Source organism: Ctenopharyngodon idella, chromosome 14 (assembly GCF_019924925.1).
Source record: "Ctenopharyngodon idella isolate HZGC_01 chromosome 14, HZGC01, whole genome shotgun sequence".
Lineage (NCBI taxonomy): Eukaryota > Metazoa > Chordata > Actinopteri > Cypriniformes > Xenocyprididae > Ctenopharyngodon > Ctenopharyngodon idella.
Window position 1 is genome coordinate 10,204,246 of NC_067233.1, and position 19,244 is coordinate 10,223,489.

The 19,244-nt window shown below is 38.8% G+C and overlaps 2 protein-coding genes across 6 annotated transcripts in view; both read left to right on the forward strand.

The window, feature by feature from the left end:
- mbnl3 (muscleblind-like splicing regulator 3) overlaps positions 1-12,216 on the forward strand; it is a 49,018-nt gene extending 36,802 nt beyond the window's left edge. For 2 of the 5 annotated variants that reach the window (XM_051861086.1, XM_051861089.1), the window contains 2 exons: positions 2,941-3,035; positions 5,832-12,216. In XM_051861086.1, coding sequence (XP_051717046.1) covers positions 2,941-3,035; positions 5,832-5,849 — 113 coding nt within the window. In that variant the 3' untranslated portion in view covers positions 5,850-12,216. Of the gene's footprint in view, positions 1-1,871; positions 1,980-2,940; positions 3,036-5,828 lie in introns of all 5 variants that reach the window. The other 3 variants (XM_051861085.1, XM_051861087.1, XM_051861088.1) reach the window with 3 other exon arrangements.
- Positions 12,217-13,303: 1,087 nt separating this feature from the next.
- rap2c (RAP2C, member of RAS oncogene family) lies at positions 13,304-16,837 on the forward strand. The gene is made up of 3 exons (XM_051861090.1): positions 13,304-14,420; positions 15,309-15,613; positions 16,160-16,837. The coding sequence occupies exons 1-2, from the start codon at positions 14,148-14,150 to the stop codon at positions 15,585-15,587; spliced, it is 552 nt and encodes a 183-aa protein (XP_051717050.1). The 5' UTR covers positions 13,304-14,147; the 3' UTR covers positions 15,588-15,613; positions 16,160-16,837.
- Positions 16,838-19,244: the final 2,407 nt, after the last annotated feature.

A 19,244-nucleotide genomic window follows, 5' to 3' on the forward strand; every position in this document is an offset into this window, starting at 1 on the left:
TGCTGTTTATTTAAAGCATTTCAAATTTAATTGTCAATAATCGTGAAAATAACTGATTATTCAAATAAATAATTAGGGGTTCAAGCTTGTAGCGCTGAAACCCTATTCTAATTGTTAAAATTTCCAAGGATTCTCCCCTAAAGTGATCGGGCAGACCAAAACGTAAGTCGTAGAGACTTGAAACTTTGAGGGCTGGTAGTACTTACACCATCTACAACGTCACCAAGGCTCACCCCGATCGGCCTGAGGGGGGCACTACAGCGGTCAAAAGTACAAAATCGTTCATAGCTCCTAAACCGTTAGGTGCAGACTCAAGTGTCTTATATCGTTTGAATCCTTGACTCAAGACGGGTATTTTTGATGTTTTTGAAAAACCTACTTTCAGTAGGTTTCACTACCTAGGTTTTTGGCCCGATCGGAACCAAACCAGTGCAGCAAGATTCTCTGGAGTCTGATTGTCAATAATTATAAAAAAAAAAAGGTTGAGATTTGGATTCACGGTCCCTAAGGGCCGCCAAAACGTGGCCGGAGCCACTTTTAATAAAATAACTATAACTCGTGAATGGAATGAGATATTTTCACCTCAGCACACCTATGTAAGCGCTTATTCTGTGGTCGCGTGAAAAAAGGATACGTTGACTGGCCACTTGGTAGCGCTATAACAGGAAAAAAACATGAAAATGTCTATAACTACGCAATGTTAGTCCGATCGACTTGAAAATAGGCATGCAGTGTCTTTATCCAAGGTCCCATGATTGTCTATGCGGACATTGACGCATCTCAAATAACATGTCCGCCATCAGCCAACGAAGTGTGAGCAGCTATCAGACAAGGTTAACGGAGGCCGATCAGAACGAAACTCACTGGGCCTGTTTGATGCACGGCCCTGTGAGAAATTCTAAAGAAATCAGCCACTGGGAGGCGCCTTCGCGTTTTTCACATGTGGAAAGGATTGTGTACCAAATTCCACATTCGTACCACATGGTAGAACTCCTCATTCTGAGCAACTTTGCCTCTAGGACCGCCGCTGTCCATCAAATCGTTCGTTAAACATTGGAGATTATTTCAAAAACCAACTTTGGCGAACTAGCCCTAGATTTTTGGCTCAACCTCAATAACTGTTAAAAAGCTTTATAAACCATATATTTCCCCATGGTAAATTGCCTGCATTGGCTGTAAATGGTTTTTACCATCTATGGTCGGGATGGTTACAGGCTTGCAACATTATACCTTTTTACGCATGTGCTTAAATAATGAATTTTTACACATTATGACTGTCGTTTACAGCTGCTAATAAAATATCACTTGTGAACAGAATATTTTTATTGTGTGGTATTATTTAGGTATTTTTTGCACCATTTTATTTTTAAAATGATTACAATTTCATTTCCATCACCTTCATTTCCACCAAAGGATTCTTTTAAACACAATACATAATTTGGGATGTGGTAGAAATGCTCATGACTTTCAGGAGAACAAAAGTGCTCATAGTCGAAGAAACATCACCTAAAAACATCAATACAAGATGTACTGAAAAACACAAGGACAGCTTAACATGTGCATCTTACACAGTCATTTTCCTCATGAGGCCTCAAAGAGTCCTGACCCTGTCCTGTCTGTCACTGTGTTTACACCCAACCTGTGTGCTTTCACCGCTTCTTATCGTTTGCTCATTATTTTGGCTCAGTGTATGACATATGCGTTGGTTCTTGCATGTGTGCGTGTGATTTTGTGTACAGCTGATGGCACAGTGCGGGCACAAATAAGCAAGGCCAAAGCCTTCAGCGTGACTCATTAAGACTGGTTCCTTTTTCTTTGTGCCCTTTCCTCCTCATCCTCTCCTCTCCCTCACCCCCTTAAATCTATTATAGGCCTTTTCAAACCCCAAGGCCTAATGACAGAGGGCCGCTGGGAGAGGCGAGACTGGACCACCTGCAGGGCCCCCCAAAGCCGTTACCTGTCAGGGCCTGGACATGCTGGTGAGGGTAGAGTCTAGGTCCCCTCCCCTTACAAACACACACAGCCTTACCATTTACCTGTTTAGAAAGGTAGAAATCACCCCTCCTATTTCAGGCCACTATCGATATAAATATTCCCAAACAAAATCTAACAGAAACCCAACTGTACACATGTTTCCATCCAAAATTTTTAGCTGGCCAAGTTAAATTTGTCCTTAACAGTCATTTAGCTGGGTAACAAATTGACCAATCCTGTCAAAACGCTAGATCTGCGTTGAACCAGTGCGTGTGCCAGTGTGTGCCTGTGCTCATGTCTGTATTTTTAGTTTTTATCTCATTATTTGACATCTGTGATGCACTTGCTGTATACATATCATGCTGTGTTAATTTGCAGTTTTTCATATAATATGACCTTTATCTCTTTATCTTTATTACTAATAGCTGGTTTTATTACATAGTCCTAAACTCTTAATTCATATTTACAGGTGCTTTAGAATGATTATGTCAAATATCAGGTTAACTCAAAATAAAACCTAAGACATAAAGGGTCATATTATAAGGCAATATTTGGACGGGAATGAATTTCATGTTTACATTCCCTGCTTTTCCCCTACTGTATATTTATTCATTCTCCGGCCCCCATCAAAATATGACAGTCAGACGTTCCTGTCTGTTCCAAATGTGTGTGATTTTGATGACGGCCATGTTTTATTTTGCCCATTAGAGGTTTCTCAGTAGTTTTATCTAAAAGTAATTGTGATGGGATAAAACTTTCTACGCTAAAACGTAATGAATCAAAGTATTTTAAGTTCTGTTTGCATGTTTGTTCTTGAGTGAATACATCATCTTTGCAGTACATGAAGACGTAGTTGCCATGACTCAGCCTATTCCTCTGGCATATTATGTCATGGTACTCATAACATTCCTCCTCCCCTCCACCTTCCCCCTTCCCTTGTTTCTTGTCTGACTCGCCTGAAAAAAGTTCCCATGATGCACGGTGCCACCACTTCCACTGTTTCGTCGGCTACGACCCCAGTCACCAATGTTCCTTTTGCTGAATCAGCCACCTCCAACCAGGTTTGCCCCTTCATTTTGGCCTCTCCTTTTTACAGCTGTAAGGCATCCGTCTCTGGTCCATAGACAATAAAAACTTGTGTTTTTATATATATGTTTTAAAAGAAAACTTTAAAATCAAAATGCAATGTCTGAAGATGAGATTTGAGTAAAGAGAGTTGTTTTCTGATCCAGAATGGTAGAACATGATGACCTTGAGTCATTGAGTTTTCTGTGGACCAGTGAGGAGCCTCTTTACCTCTTTAGCACAATGTCCCAGTTCCACCATGTTTGTGTGTTCACATCTTTGTCTGTCTGTTTCTGTGTCTTCACTGTGTGTTAGAGCAAACAACTGCTGATAGTTCACCAAAAATGAAAATTTTGTCATTAATTACTCACCTTTATGTAATTCCAAACCTGTATTCTGTTATTTTTTTCATAGAACACAATATTAGACATTAATGGTGAATTGTTTGCCAGCTCTTTCCATACAACGACAGTTCATAGTGAACATATAAAGAAAAAAAGGCACTGTTAAAGTAGCCTGTACGATTGTATTCAAGTCTTCTGAAGTTATATGATAGTTTATATGATAAGATAGTCAGTAGTTTTCAATTAACTGTTTGATTAGATACTTAAATTACTTGAATACCCTGTTGAAAAACCAGCATATGCTGGTTAGGAATGTTTTGAAGCATGGTAGCTGGTTTGAGCTGATATATGCTAGTCCTTAGTTAGTCCTGAGGTGGTTATAAGCTGGTCCTGAGCTGGAGCTAGTTGCTAGTCATTATTTACTCACCGTCATGTCGTTCCACACCCGTAAAATCTTCATTCATCTTCGGAACACAAATTATTAAATGTTTTTAATAAAATCCGATGGCTCAGTGAGGCCTCCATTGCCAGCAAGATAATTAACACTTTCAGATGCCCAGAAAGCTTCTAAAGACACATTTAAAACAGTTCATGTGACTACAGTGGTTCAACCTTAATGTTATGAAGTGACGAGAATACTTTTTGTGCACCAAAAAAACAAAATAACGACTTTATTCAACATCTAGTGATTTCAAAACACTGCTTCATGAAGCTTTGAAGCTTTACAAATTTTTTGTTTCGAATCAGTGGTTCGGACCGCATCAAAAGTCCTGCCAAAGTCACAGGATTTCAGTAAACGAGGCTTCGTTACGTCATAAGTGTTTAGAAATTTCAATGGTTCACCACTGGGGGGCGTGACTTTGGCAGTTTGATACGCGCTCCAAACCACTGATTCGAAACAAAAGATTCGTAAAGCTTCGAAGCTTCATGAAGCAGTGTTTTGAAATCGCCCATCACTAGATATAGACATTTTTTTGGCACACAAAAAGTATTCTCGTCGCTTCGTAACATTAAGGTTGAACCACTATAGTCACATGAACTGTTTTAAAAATGTCTTTAGTAGCTTTCTGGGCATTTGAAAGTGTTAATTATCTTGCTGTCAATGGAGGCCTCACTGAACCATCGGATATTATCAAAAATATCTTAATTTGTGTTCTGAAGATGAGCGAAGGTCTTACGGGTGTGGAACGACATGTGGGTGAGTAATTAATGACAGAATTTTCATTTTTGGGTGAACTAACTCTTTAAACCAGCTCATGACCAGCTAAGGACCAACTACGGACCAGCCTAAACCAGCTCATGATCAACTAAGGACCAGCATAAACAAGCTCAAACCAGCTGCCATGCTTCAATACATACCTAACCAGCATATGCTGTTTTTTTCAACAGGGTAATTCTGGAATTAATCAGTGAACTGTTTGATCTGACATCAAGGATCTGTTCAAGTACAATTCAAGTGGTATGGATTTATTTTATGGGGTTTTGTCATTTTTGGAGATTAACAGATCACTATGAGCTATAGTTGTTTGGAATGAGCAGTGCATTGATTCATCATCAACAAATTCTCCTTTTTGCTCTCCACGGAAGTAAATGTTTGAAACAACATGAGGGTGAGTAAATGATGACAGAAGTTTCATTTTTGAACGAACTATTCCTTTAAATGCCAAAGCTCAAAAGTTCATTGTCTTTTCTTCCCCCTTCACCGTGTTTTGATCATTTTGCTCTGGAGCAAGTTGTTTCTGTGGCTCACATTAGAGTGAGATGGTATACGTGTCCTCTGCGTTTATCTGTAAATAGGATATGGGTGTCTGTTTTCAGATGACAGTTCTCTGAATTTTTGTTTGTCCTTCCTTCTTCATTGTCTTATTCTTACAGTTAGCTTCAAAGTACAAAATGTGAGGAAACAGACCATTTAGTCTGTTTAGTATATGTGTCCTGCAGAATCATAGATGAACCACGAGCTGACAAGGCCATCCTTAGTTGTAGTTTGCAGAAGGGACATGTTTTGCTTGCCTAAATAGCTACAATGTGGATTGTTTTAGCATTATGTAAGCTTCCGAGATGTTCAGTGTGATTTTCAGCTCTAGTTTAGAATCTAATAGTAATTTTAAAGTACAGGTATATGCCAGTGATGCTGTACAGACCTGAGGTGTCAGCTCTCATTTCCTGCTTCGCTTGCTTTTATGCTGAAATATGTCTTGCAAAATTACAAACGTGGAATTGGCGGTCTGTGCCCACTGTCTCAAGATAACTGATGCATTACGTGATGATACGGCACGATATTTATTCATTCTCCTATAATTCTTTTTCTCATTTTCGAAATGAACTGCAGGTTTGATGTTCGAGTAGATAAGAATTGACTATATTCTCTTATTGTATATTGCTTGTTTGACCGTAAGAGGTTCACTACCTTATCTGTGGGCTGTATTTGTACCTGTCTTCCAGTAGACGCCGCCGAGGTACTGAGCACCGACCCCATCGACCTCCAGTGTGTTCCCATGGAGGCCCATTTCTGCCCCGTTCCTAAACTCCTGGTGGCCGCACCTATGACGCTGAATCCAGTAAGCCTCTCCCGCAATCCTACAACCTAATCAGGCCCATCACTCATGCAACGTGTGCCCAAACACAACAGAAAATTGAATGCAACAAACATGTGCCTAATCAGTAAGTCCTTAACGGGCAATACATTCATCCTCATATCAGAGATGCCCACTTCATTTGACGTCAACAGAAGTTTGTTGACATTGAAACAGGCAATACCTAAATTTGGACCTACAACTGTATAAGGAAGCATGCCATCTCAAAGCAAGGAGACGTAAGGAGCGTGCAGATGCTGAATCAGGAGACGGAACGCTCTCGTAACTCACAGCCATACGAATACATGCAAACCAATTAGCTGAGAAAATGAATTCTCTGGAGGTGAACATTAGATTTCAGAGTCGATGTATGGTAAGAGATGGAGCCGATATAGATCATCAGCAGACAGAATGTTTCTCCGTCGTAGAATGTGACAACAGAGTGTGTGAGAGCGACACCTGCTAATGATATTTTACATAGTTGTGGTGGTGGTAATTTCTTTCACATTTAATTATAATTAATGAACGTGGCACGTTTTATTTCATGTTTACATTTCAAAATGTAGAAAAAAAGATTATTCGAAAACGATTGGTTCTTTTGTAAGATAATCTGTTCTTGATACTGATTTAGGGTTTTTGTTGAGAGGTTTTCAAAATGTCGTTGTTCGTGCCTTTGAGTTACAAGTGTGTGGACGTCTTTTTTCCCCATTCTTCTATACTACAAATGACTTGCATTTTATCATAGACTAAGAAAGTATACCTGTGTAGCCTTTCAGAATCAATGTGTCGTTCTTCCGTCGACTTAGAGATGTGTGTTGTAGTGAGTGACTTGGTTTTTATTGGTCTCATGAAAGAGTATTATTTATTTAACCACTGTCCAACAGGCTAAAACTGGTCTACTGAGATAAGTGTTAATATTCATGCCTGAAGTATCTCACCTCGCATTTCAAGCTCCACATCGAGACGGTCAAACACAAGATTGGTTCACATACTCGTACCTCCATTTTAAAAATAGAACTGCCTTAAGCAGACTAAATATGAGCACTTCTTGTTGCAAAGTGTGCTGCACACTGAAATGTAAGGTCTGATTGCAGGCCTTCTGGATGTAAAAGACGTCTCATTGAGAAGATTTTAACTGGACTTTTTTTTTTTTATTCCAGCTGGACTAAGTCAATGTTTCTTGCAGATACTCCTTACCCTTCGCCTGATGTCCTGGATATTCAAATACTGTAAAAAAATAATTACATTTATTTGCTTTTTCGATTATTAGTACATATCTTATTTCTACGGTTATTGGGTGAATCTCACGAAAACGTCACCCAAAAAGCAGAAGAAAAAAAGACAATTGAATAACAAACATATGACAATTAAGCCTCCTATCGCCATTACCATAATGCAAAAAAAAAAAAATCATTACTGTGATACGCAATAAATAACTATATATAAATAATGTGTCAAGTATTTATATATCATGGTTGTATTTAATGCTAACTTTAACAAAAATATAATAATAAAAATAATTATATCACAAAAAAAATGCAATTATACAGTAAAAAATCGTGCTAGTTACAAAAAAAATCAAAACTGAAATGTGGTTGAATTGTCATGAGAACGACGTCGCAATGCAAAAAAGTTCCTAAAATGAGGCTTCATCTTTATGCAAAATGTAATTTTCATTGTTCTGATTTTGGTGTGAAATGTGACATATTTTCATGAGATTCACCCCATTACCATGTCTGTCTTTTGTAGACAAACCCCTTCTGATGGCTGGACTGTCTCTGCCACAATCTATGCTCTGTTCCACCTGCTGTGTGACAGTCTGTTCGTCTCCACTCTTTGTTCAGCCATGTTTGGTGCATCCCAGAGTACTATAAGATCTATTTTAAATGGTCATTAGATGCCAAAATGATTCTTTGATCAAATCTAACTGCATGTTTAGCTGTTTACACACTCGTTTAAAGCAGATTGGCACACATATGTTAAATTCCAGATCATTCAAAATCACAACAAGGAGATATGCTAAAGCCTGGTACCTGATGTAATTATTCTGCATCTCTCCCATTAGTTTGCTGTACTCAACACCATGTGCGCCCCCCTGCACAGACATGTCAGGTGCACTGCTTTTGTGCCAATGACACCCTGACAGGTCACCCTGTGCCAATCACTGGACTGCGCAATTAGGCCTTGTCATGCCAAGGTCACGAGCCAGATGGATTTAAATTGCAATATCGCAAATGTGCCCACCCGAGCAACAAATGTAAAGCCACCGAGCAAGCAATTATCTTGTGCTTTGTTTTGAAACATCTCAGTTATTGTTACCGTTCATTAGGTGAGTCCTACAGTTGGGAAACTGACAGTAGGGTGGTTTTCAGCAGATGTTTTTATTACTGCTTCAGTGGACGCCGTGCGCACCCACTAATAGAGTTCCAGTCCTTGCCAACCAAGAGCTCTATTAGATTATTGCCGTAATATATTATTGATAGTTTGTCCATTGATGGAACATGAAAACTGTGTCAGACAGACGATACACAGAGGCCTGCAATCCATTAGGGTAGTACTGGAATTTCTTTGCCCGTTTTGACTTTGAGAGAGACAACTGGTTGACTTCTGACTATTTAAGTTTGTGTTTGTGTTTGTTGTGTTCATGTTTAGAGTGTGAACAGGTTTAAATCACTGACTGTGTCCTTACTTTCAAAAGTCGGCAGACTCTAAAATGCAAGGGCGTAGATGACAGTGTGACATTTGAATATTATCCTTGTTTGGACTGTGAGCTGAAAGCCGCAGCTCTCATGTAGACATGTTACCATTAACGGAAAAAAAAGACAAAAAAGAAAATTGATTATTTTCAGACTGGGTACTTAGTAAAGGCCCTCATCAGCCAAAGCTTCATTTACAAGACATTACCGCCCCTCACGGGCCTTTACATGCATAAATGAATGTGACATTTAAGACAGAGAGAATGTCACGAGAGGTTTTGGACGCCTGTCTCACCATTTCTCTCGAACGAAACTACAACCTTTCTCAACATATCAAGGAAGTGAAAGCCTCCCAATGCCATCCACTGTTGATGTACAAAAAGACAGAAAACCGAGAAAAAAAAGTGTTTATCATCACTTATCTCAAAGACCCTTCTCTAAACTCTTGTCTCCTTTGGGACAGCCATGTTGTTTCAACAGCATAACCCCAAGAGAGAGCCATAAAGCTGAATTATTTTTGTTTGTTTGTGATAACCAGCCCTTAAAAACATCATTTCACTTTTTTTGCTGATCAGCACACACTATCTAGGCCAAACACAAATGAAATGATATACAATGGTGGTCTAAAACAACACAAAATCAGAGCAAGATGATACTATACTGTGTTATATCTGAAATATCTGTATTGTAAACATCTCTGTATAATGTTCATGTGTTTTAAGATTGTTTTAAGAAATACTGGGGCAAATACGTGTGGATTTCTTTAGGAAGGATCGCTACTGTTTATTGATGTGTTGGATTGTGTTTTGTAATTGAGTTCCATTGCCCAGCCAAGGTGTAGATGCTCCTCTCTCTCTCTCTATCTCTATCTCTCTCTCTCTCTCTCTCTCTCTCTTTCATATAAAGAATTATGCCTTCTCCAACTGCAATCCAGCTGGAATCAGTGAAATACTTGATAAAGAAAAAACAATGTGCCTCATCAGGGGCTTTAGGATTTTAAGATCTCACTTTTTAAGAAGTGTGCATACCTGCATAAAGTAGTTAGCTAGAATAATCTATGTGTATGTATTACAAATGCATCATCATCATTCTAGTTTTTATTGACACACATTAATGGTACCTGTTTTAACTATATCCTCACGACTTCAGTCATGTTACGGTGTGTTTTGACAAAGCTGTCAATGGTAGTTTGAGTTTGATCATTAGCGTTACTCGGTTCCTTACCTTACATCGTGAAGTCTGTCATCGCATGAAATTAAAATAATCTAAATAATCTACATCATAGTTTGTGCAGTTAGTGGTTTAAGATTAAAAAATTACTTAATCTATATATCTATATATCAATATACACATTTGTATGTATTACAATGATAGATTCATTGTTACCTATGATAGTAAGTTCTTGTTGCTATGGCAACAAAACTACAACATGGCTACCTTTGTATATCTTAATTGTGAATTTTTTCACACTTCAAGTGAAATAATGTACAACGTTAACTTATTCAGAAAGGGAATGTGTTCTTAAGTTGTCTTGGAAAAAGAGATGATTGACTATTTTGTAAAAAAAAATATATATATTATATATATATATATATATTATACGTATATATATATATATATATACAGACTTGTGAGATACTTTATGTCCAAAGGCCCTTTGGAGACATCATACGTTATTTCTGTTGTAATGATTATTATTTTTCTATTGGGGTTGCTGATCACTTTTAGATCTTTACTTAAACAGCATTTGAGCTTTTGAACCAATCTGATGGATCAATTTGGGAGAAAAAGACTTTCTAGTCTCGTATTTGGTTCAAAAAGGGCTGGAGATGCATTCGCAATGGTGCGTTCCGGTTTTTATAAATAGCGCAGCCCTGTGATGTCAGAAATGGGACGGTATCAGCCACAGTGAGCCCCTGATTTAAGTCTCTGTCCCCCTCTGGCCCGCCCAGACTGCACCCCAGCTGTGCTGGGACCTGGTGACTCGCGTCGCCCCATTGGTGTACGAATGTGTGTTATTCACCTTGTTTGCACTTATGTACATAACTGAGTCAAAATATTCAGAATTTATTTTGAATATACATAGATGAATAAATATATATATATGTAGAAGAGCAGATTCAAATCAAATGTCTGTATTGTTCGGAATACAGGTAAACAGTTAAAGAGACAGAAGCTGTTTTGCCGGGGTGTCGCGGAGAAATCTGTTGTTTGTTCTGTTTGCTAATGCCCTCGTTCTCATCGTTAAGCATGATGTTGCATTTTGCGGAGAAAATGATGTCAAAAAAGGCTTTGTAGTTTTGCATAGCTTACAAAAGCGCGTCGCTTGCGTCTGATCCCGAGGTGCGGTTGAGTCCAGAAACCAAAGAACGGCCAACTTGATTCTCTTTTACCTCTACATCGTGTGACTTTCAGGCTCACAGTTTTGTTTTCTGTGTAGTCCCATTAGATGCAATGTAAAGCGGGGGTGTAATAATAGGAAGGGCAGCATGGGGCACATAAAGAGCACCTCAGGATCAGACTGCAGCTGGAAGGCATTGCTGCAGGTTATACAAAATACCGAATTTCAGTTTTCCTTTTGGTTTGGTTGTTGACGGACATTTTCCATTCTTGTGCATTCACTAAGAACAACAAATAAAGCTGAAAATCTCACAGGATATCCTCAAACAAATTGCTTCAAAATCCCACGTGAAATCGCCAGACAAAACCCTCTGTTGAAGAAAACTTGTACATTCTGTGCTCTACAGTTGCTTTGGAAGCCAATAATTTTGTTGCCATGGCACTTGCCCTAATAGTGAGGGAGAGACCGAGTCTTTTTGTAGGTTCTTGCATATAGACGCACCTTTGGACCAATCGAATATGGTCCTCAGCCTTTTGACTGTAAAGCTGAGGTAGCACTTAGGACTTAGCATAGACTAAGGGTCCCAATGCGAATGCAAATACACGGGACGCTCCTTTTACCACTGTGCTTGACAGAGAAAATCAACAAACACTCTTCTGCTGTCCATTATCCTGTGCCTAAACATTCAGTGTGATGTGAAAGGACTGGTCTGTAAAGAAAGCCATTGAGGTTAGACTTCCACCTAACTGTGCCGTACATTCAGTCACGTCATCGTCATTTCTGTGACTGGAACACTAACGTCATTGGTTCGTGTTAACGTGTAGAAGTCACCGAGACCGGAGCATCACATTAATGTTGTACAAAGCTGTATAGTTTCAAATGAAATCGCTCGTTGATGCAGAGGTTATGTCCCTTTAAAGGCATCTGCTGATGCCTCTGTAAATGCTATTGTGTATGTGGAACCGTTCAAAGAATGTCTACATTGTTTCAAAGCCATATGTAATAGATTCCTCTCTCTCCCACTGTAGGACAAGATAAAACTGAATGCTTTGACTCTTTATATGAAATGCTTCTCTTTCTATTTAGCTTATTGTGCTTGTATGTGCTTCAAGAACTGTGCTTCTTGTCAATCCCTTTGCAATATATAAATGTATGGAATATATACATACTTAAGACTTATGTTCTTTTTGTTTGATTTTAATAAAGCACTTAAAAGGCAATTTTGGGCTGTGTTTGGTGTGTTTCGTTTTCTTTCCTGGTTGTATTCAAATACAACCCTCTCTAAAGAGACATCAACAAAACAAATAATTGGATAAGAATTAGAGTGTGTTAAGTTAATTTGCTTAACTGTACAAAACTATTCAAAACATTGTGCATGTTAAGATAATGCCATCGGCTGTGACCTTTTTGTCTGCATTGAAAAGGATGCACAGGGTGTGTCCGCTAACAGAGACAGCTGACCACTTCATGATTACACGTTTTAAATTAGGTTTGACCTGCGTTAATGTTGAAAACACACTAGCCACTATCAAAAAACGATTAGTCTGCTCATTGACTGTCATATTCTTATCTTTTATTATAATTATTTTATAATTTTAGTATTATAAATTATATAATTGTAAATAATATAATCTGTAAATATTGTCTCAATAGCTGAATACATAGACTGTATTGGAGGATGATTATTATATACCAATATTATTATAAATAATATTAATTATTATTTAATGGCCCGGATTCACAGGCAGGGCTTAGATTAAGCCAGGATTAGGCCTTAGATTAATTAAGACATCTAAGTAGCTTTTATAAACACGCCTTAGAAAAAAACATTATTGGTGTGCATTGGAGTGTGTGTGTGTGTGTGTGTGTGTGTATACATATATTTATTTAATTTTTTGGTTCTCCTAAATCAGCTTTCAAAGATACTGCTATATACTCATTTCAGGTTATTGATAACTAATTAGTTCATTGCCATTCAGATTTACAAAAAACACAAATTTAAACTTCTTTTTGCTGTCCTGTGTTTATACTTTTTAAATACTTATTGTGAGAGTGATGTAATTTCCGGCGGATGTTTATTGGTCAGTGTGAGGCGTGTGAGAGAAAAGCGCTTCTCTGCGGGGCCCGCCTTATGTCTGCGAATCGGTTCTTCTGAACAGTTCGTTTTATAGAACCGGTTCAGAAAAACGACTTTGCGCTCCCCTTGCGTCATAACGTAATTGCGTCACAACGATAACGTCGCCTCTGACTGGCGTCCCATATAAAAATGTTATTAAGTCTTGCTACTAATTAATTACTACTAAAATTACTATTGCTTAGCCTATATCTGTTGGGAAAAACGTTTTGCACGGTAAATCAACTGTGTTGATAAAATTACCATACAGTCAAGTTGTAAACATATTTCCTGTACGTTTTTGTAACATTTCTGCTATTAACTTAAGGTCTGTCAGTCAAATCCTTGGTTCCAAATTACCCTTACCAATTCAGTCCGTGAACCAATTCAACTGATTCATTGAAAGGATCCGAATCGGAAGAACAGTTCGTTCACGCTACTGTGTGAGGAGCTCTGCTGCGGGGCCGCTGCTGTTGCTGTCTGGGCCGATATGCAGAGGCGGGCCGGGGGAAAGAGACACAAGAAGGGAAGGCAATGCAGGATTCTAAGACAGCGTCTATGAGTTGATGATCTCAGAGCAAGAAACCTGAAGCCGGTGATTAAATTCGTCGCTCAGAAGCGGTATTAAAGCAGGAAAGGCCGTTTGTGTGACTGCAGCCTCGCTCTCTTTTAGAAGCACTAGCCAGCTAACGCTAGTCATGTAGCACTCCATTCACACGGACACCAAACATGGACACGACTACATACAATACTTGTGTTTTATATCGCCTCTGTGGCTAACAAACTCTCGGATGATCGGATCTCGATGGAGATAGAGTGCAGATGGAGGGGCGTTGTGGATTTAGCTAGATATTCACTCAGATAAAACACTCCTCTGTTGAATCTGGTTTTGATTTCTTCGAACCCGAGAAAAGTGTTCCTCTGGTGTTGTTTTGATCATAAAACGTCTCGATAAGAAGTGCTGTGGTATTTTTGGTGTTTTTATGGCCGATGCTGAGCAGATAAAGTTAGCTGTAGCTTAAGCCTGGATCAGACCAAATGAAGGAGTATAAGGTGGTTGTGCTGGGCAGCGGCGGTGTGGGCAAGTCCGCACTCACGGTCCAGTTTGTGACCGGAACATTCATAGAAAAATATGACCCGACCATCGAGGACTTCTATAGAAAGGAGATCGAGGTGGATTCGTCCCCCTCGGTACTGGAGATCCTGGACACCGCTGGGACCGAGCAGTTTGCGTCCATGCGAGATCTGTACATTAAAAATGGGCAAGGCTTCATTTTAGTCTACAGCCTTGTCAATCAGCAGTCATTTCAGGTGAGTGTTGCATCTCATATTTGGCGATACTAGTTCAGCAAATCGGCACTTTAGATTTAAATTAGGACATTATTACCACTGTTACTTGCGTAATACCACAAATGAGGTCAGAAAATCACTCCAGAAGAGGGAACCTCTGTGATTTAGAAGTTGACCAAAATCTAAACCACTTCAGTCAAACTAGATGACACAAAATCATAAGTAAAAGTAGTTTTGAGACGCATGCAACAGGTTGAAATTTATATTTAAATACACTGTTGTCAACCCTGGTGATCTCACACACCCATTATTTGTTTCATAACTTTTTTTTATTATTCAACTCAGATATGTACATTGTTCACATCGGGTACATAACATTTTATATATATATATATATATATATATATATATATATATATATATATATATATATATATAATGTTCACAAGGAAAGTCATCAGCCCCACACCTCAACAAGTTGGCGTGAAATTAATATTCACCCTATCTAATTTTTAAATGCATGTTCGATCTTACGGTGAGCAATATGCATAATCAAAATGTCATAACTGGATATTCTGGTGAAACAACACTTCTTTCTGGTTATGTATGCAGGACTTTTCCAATCATTTTGTCCACTTAAACCACGCCCGTCAAGCTCCCATTCATCTGTCGTTCATCTGTTTCCACTTTTGAGTCCCATCTCAAAATCCAGTCAACAACCTATGGACAGAATCAAGTCCCCGCCCCAACATTTTTCCTTTTTAATGATCTGTTACACTCAATACAGTACATCACAATACAGAAGAAAAGATTTGTCGCTACTTCGGTTTCTTCACAGTGTTCATTTCTCTTAAACTGTGTGTTATCTTCTACATTTGATGAACGCACTCTTATCTCCATGCCCTGCAGGACATCAGACCAATGCGGGACCAGATCGTTCGTGTGAAGCGCTTTGAGAAGGTGCCTCTGATCTTGGTGGGGAATAAGGTAGACCTGGAGTCAGAGCGGGAGGTCGCGGGTTCTGATGGCCGTGCCCTTGCACAAGAGTGGGGCTGTCCCTTCATAGAGACCTCGGCCAAGAGTAAGAGCATGGTGGATGAGCTGTTCGCTGAGATTGTAAGGCAGATGAACTACACCACTTTGCCCGAGAAGCAAGAGCAGTGCTGCACCGCCTGTGTTGTGCAGTGAACGTCCCGGCCTTACTTTCACTTCAGGTAAAAAGCCTTGAGCAAAACAAACCAACATTCAGGCTTTCTAGTGCACTCACATCTGATTGTGTCCGTGATTTTTTTATCTTTACATAAAATTGTGTTGTGATAATTCTGACCAAACAAAAACAGATAGATGGATAGTACAAATAAATCTAAATTGAGGACAGAAGCTCTAGACTGACTTGGCTCTGTTATCATTGGATCACAACAAGAATGTAAAACTGCTTAATCCCAATACCATTGAAATGAAGCATGAAGCTGTCTGGACGATCCTTGTGAAGAAAGAGGAAATCCAAACATCCTGAATGGAAAGTGATGTCGCAAAACAGGAAATGGAGTTCCGGAGATGTGGCATTTCAGTGGTGTCTTTGTATAAACAGTTTTTAACGGTCTCAGTCAGAGGTTTTGAAAATGATCTTACAGAGATGTGATTTATTTAAGTTAAATTCCAAAGAAAATCCATTGTATCATATATACAGATATAATGCTATTTAATGTTGTTTTTATTTCTTGTAACCACAGCACATTTCTCATTTCTGTGTTCCTTAGACACATGATCCAGACGGATGCTCTTTTGAACCAGTCTCTGATCGTATGACCCTCTGAGCCACACCTGTGCCACTGAGCCCCTTGAACTCTGACACTTAAGACATCTGGCCGAGGCTTGAATTTGCTGCCCGGAAATAAATCATCACAGGGTCTTCAAAACTCAAATCCTCCTGGGTCTGGATTGTAGAGCACATATACAATATCTTCAAGTTATGTTTTGGTTACCTGGAAACAATTCAAGTCTGCGAATTGGAGCACAGAAAACTTTTGGGCTATTAATAGCTATTTTTCGTATATAGGGAAAAGTGTTATGACGAGCAGGTCAGCTCAGGGCTATAATATCCCTGGAGATGCTCCGTTGTAAATGTTCCCTGTTTTTTTCTTTTAACATATTAAGTTTGATATCTTATTATTAAACTGTAACAGCCATTATGCAGGTTTGAGACCTCAGTATGTAACATTTCTTTTCTTTTTTTCCCCCTCTTGATTTTTTTTTTTTTAAACTACTGGTATGTATGCTTTCTCTCCTAATACTCTATTTATTAAAGTCTTTAATTACTGAGATAGATGAATATTGCGTTTTTATATTCTGTTGGCTGTTTTGGCTTTTTGTGACTATAGTATGCATTGTTTCTGAAGTACAGCATTGATGATGCCTTAAATGATTACAGTCTGAAACCTGTGTTGTCAGTCTTTTCTTGTAGTCTTTGTTTTTGACACATTTCCACCACTGCTTCTATAGAAACTTGTAATGTTAATAGTCATTCATCACAGAAATGTGAATATAACTCTTAGCTCTTAATACTGTAAGCACATAAAATGTACAAATGCCAAAGTTGGTAATCAATGACATTTTTGAGACATTTAAACCAAAACAACTAAATAAAGAACTTGCAATTGATGCATGCAATACCTTACAATAGGCTTTTGATAATGACCTTTGGGTTGCCTGGAAATCGGCCATTATCAGTTCCCAACAATCTGTCTTATTGTGGCAGAAACTCAATGTCTGAAATGTGCGGATCTCGTGATGAGCTTGAGGAACACTGTTTGCTTGCTCATGATGTCTTTCCCAACTAAAACCTGTTTTAAAAAAGATTTAAATTTTTGCATGGACAAAATATTTAGGGCTGATGCCATTAATATACTGTATGTAATGTTTTATCACACACCTCTGACTGAAATTCAGGACTTTATCATAGTAGAGAGAGAGAGAATTAAAACCATGTGTATTCTTGAAAGTATTTTAAATGCAGTATTAAATACAAAAAAGAGAAAGCTTTCAAGTAATTGAAAACATGAAATCACCAAGGTTCAGCCCTTTGCTGTCTGCCCATAAGGCCTGTGGTCAAGGAGATGGGTAAGAACGTAATGGCTACTGTAACAGCTGCAACATTCTGTGTGGAGATGGGAAAACCTGTTGGAATGGTGACCATCTGCAGAACTTGATTTGATATCTGCGGCAGAGTGACTTGACAAAAGGCACATCTGAGTCAAAGACCTCCTGTGGCTCACGGGAGTGGCTTCAGGAGTCATCTCTGAATGTCCTTGGTCACCCAGCAAGAGTTCACTATCCAGATATTTAAAAACAAGTAATTTAGGGCTCCAAATTCAGGTGTGTCACCTTGCAGCCCCCTTGTATGTTTTCATAAAAGAATGATTTTCGTATTAGCAAAAGGTGTAACATTTGATCTAAATATAAAGATAACTAATGAGATGTGCAGTAATGTAGTACATAACAGGAATGGGCCATGCAAATTAAATGTTTATTTTGGAATGACCTGCCTATTCATTTTTCAGAAAATGGCTAAAAAGACATCTTTTTCATCATCACTTGACCCATTAATAATAGAACTTACTTTTTATATTTATATTCTTTCTTTCTCTCTCTCTCTCTCTCTCCATATATATATATATATATATATATATATATATATATATGTATATATATACAGGTGCTGGTCATATAATTAGAATATCATCAAAAAGTTGACTTATTTCACTAATTCCATTCAAAAAGTGAAACTTGTATATTATATTCATTCATTACACACAGACTGATATATTTCAAATGTTTATTTCTTTTAATTTTGATGATTATAACTGACAACTAAGGAAAATCCCAAATTCAGTATCTCAGAAAATTAGAATATTGTGAAAAAGTTCAATATTGAAGACACCTGGTGCCACACTCCAATCAGCTAATTAACTCAAAACACCTGCAAAGGTCTTTAAATGGTCTCTCAGTCTAGTTCTGTAGGCTACACAATCACGGGGAAGACTGCTGACTTGACAGTTGTCCAAAAGACGACCATTGACACCTTGCACAAGGAGGGCAAGACACAAAAGGTCATTGCAAAAGAGGCTGGCTGTTCACAGAGCTCTGTGTCCAAGCACATTAATAGAGAGGCGAAGGGAAGGAAAAGATGTGGTAGAAAAAAGTGTACAAGCAATAGGGATAACCGCACCCTGGAGAGGATTGTGAAACAAAACCCATTCAAAAATGTGGGGGAGATTCACAAAGAGTGGACTGAAGCTGGAGTCAGTGCTTCAAGAACCACTACGCACAGACGTATGCAAGACATGGGTTTCAGCTGTCGCATTCCTTGTGTCAAGCCACTCTTGAACAACAGACAGCGTCAGAAGAGTCTCGCCTGGGCTAAAGACAAAAAGGACTGGACTGCTGCTGGGTGGTCCAAAGTTATGTTCTCTGATGAAAGTAAATTTTGCATTTCCTTTGGAAATCAGGGTCCCAGAGTCTGGAGGAAGAGAGGAGAGGCACACAATCCACGTTGCTTGAGGTCCAGTGTAAAGTTTCCACAGTCAGTGATGGTTTGGGGTGCCATGTCATCTGCTGGTGTTGGTCCACTGTGTTTTCTGAGGTCCAAGGTCAACGCAGCCGTATACCAGGAAGTTTTAGAGCACTTCATGCTTCCTGCTGCTGACCAACTTTATGGAGATGCAGATTTCATTTTCCAACAGGACTTGGCACCTGCACACAGTGCCAAAGCTACCAGTACCTGGTTTAAGGACCATGGTATCCCTGTTCTTAATTGGCCAGCAAACTCGCCTGACCTTAACCCCA

What these genes read in the sequence shown, in the direction of transcription:
- rap2c (XM_051861090.1), top strand. Translation starts at nt 14,148, where the DNA reads ATGAAGGAGTATAAGGTGGTTGTGCTGGGCAGCGGCGGTGTGGGCAAG. An exon ending in TCAATCAGCAGTCATTTCAG is followed by an intron (nt 14,421 to 15,308) that starts GTGAGTGTTGCA and finishes CATGCCCTGCAG; the next exon opens with GACATCAGACCAATGCGGGA.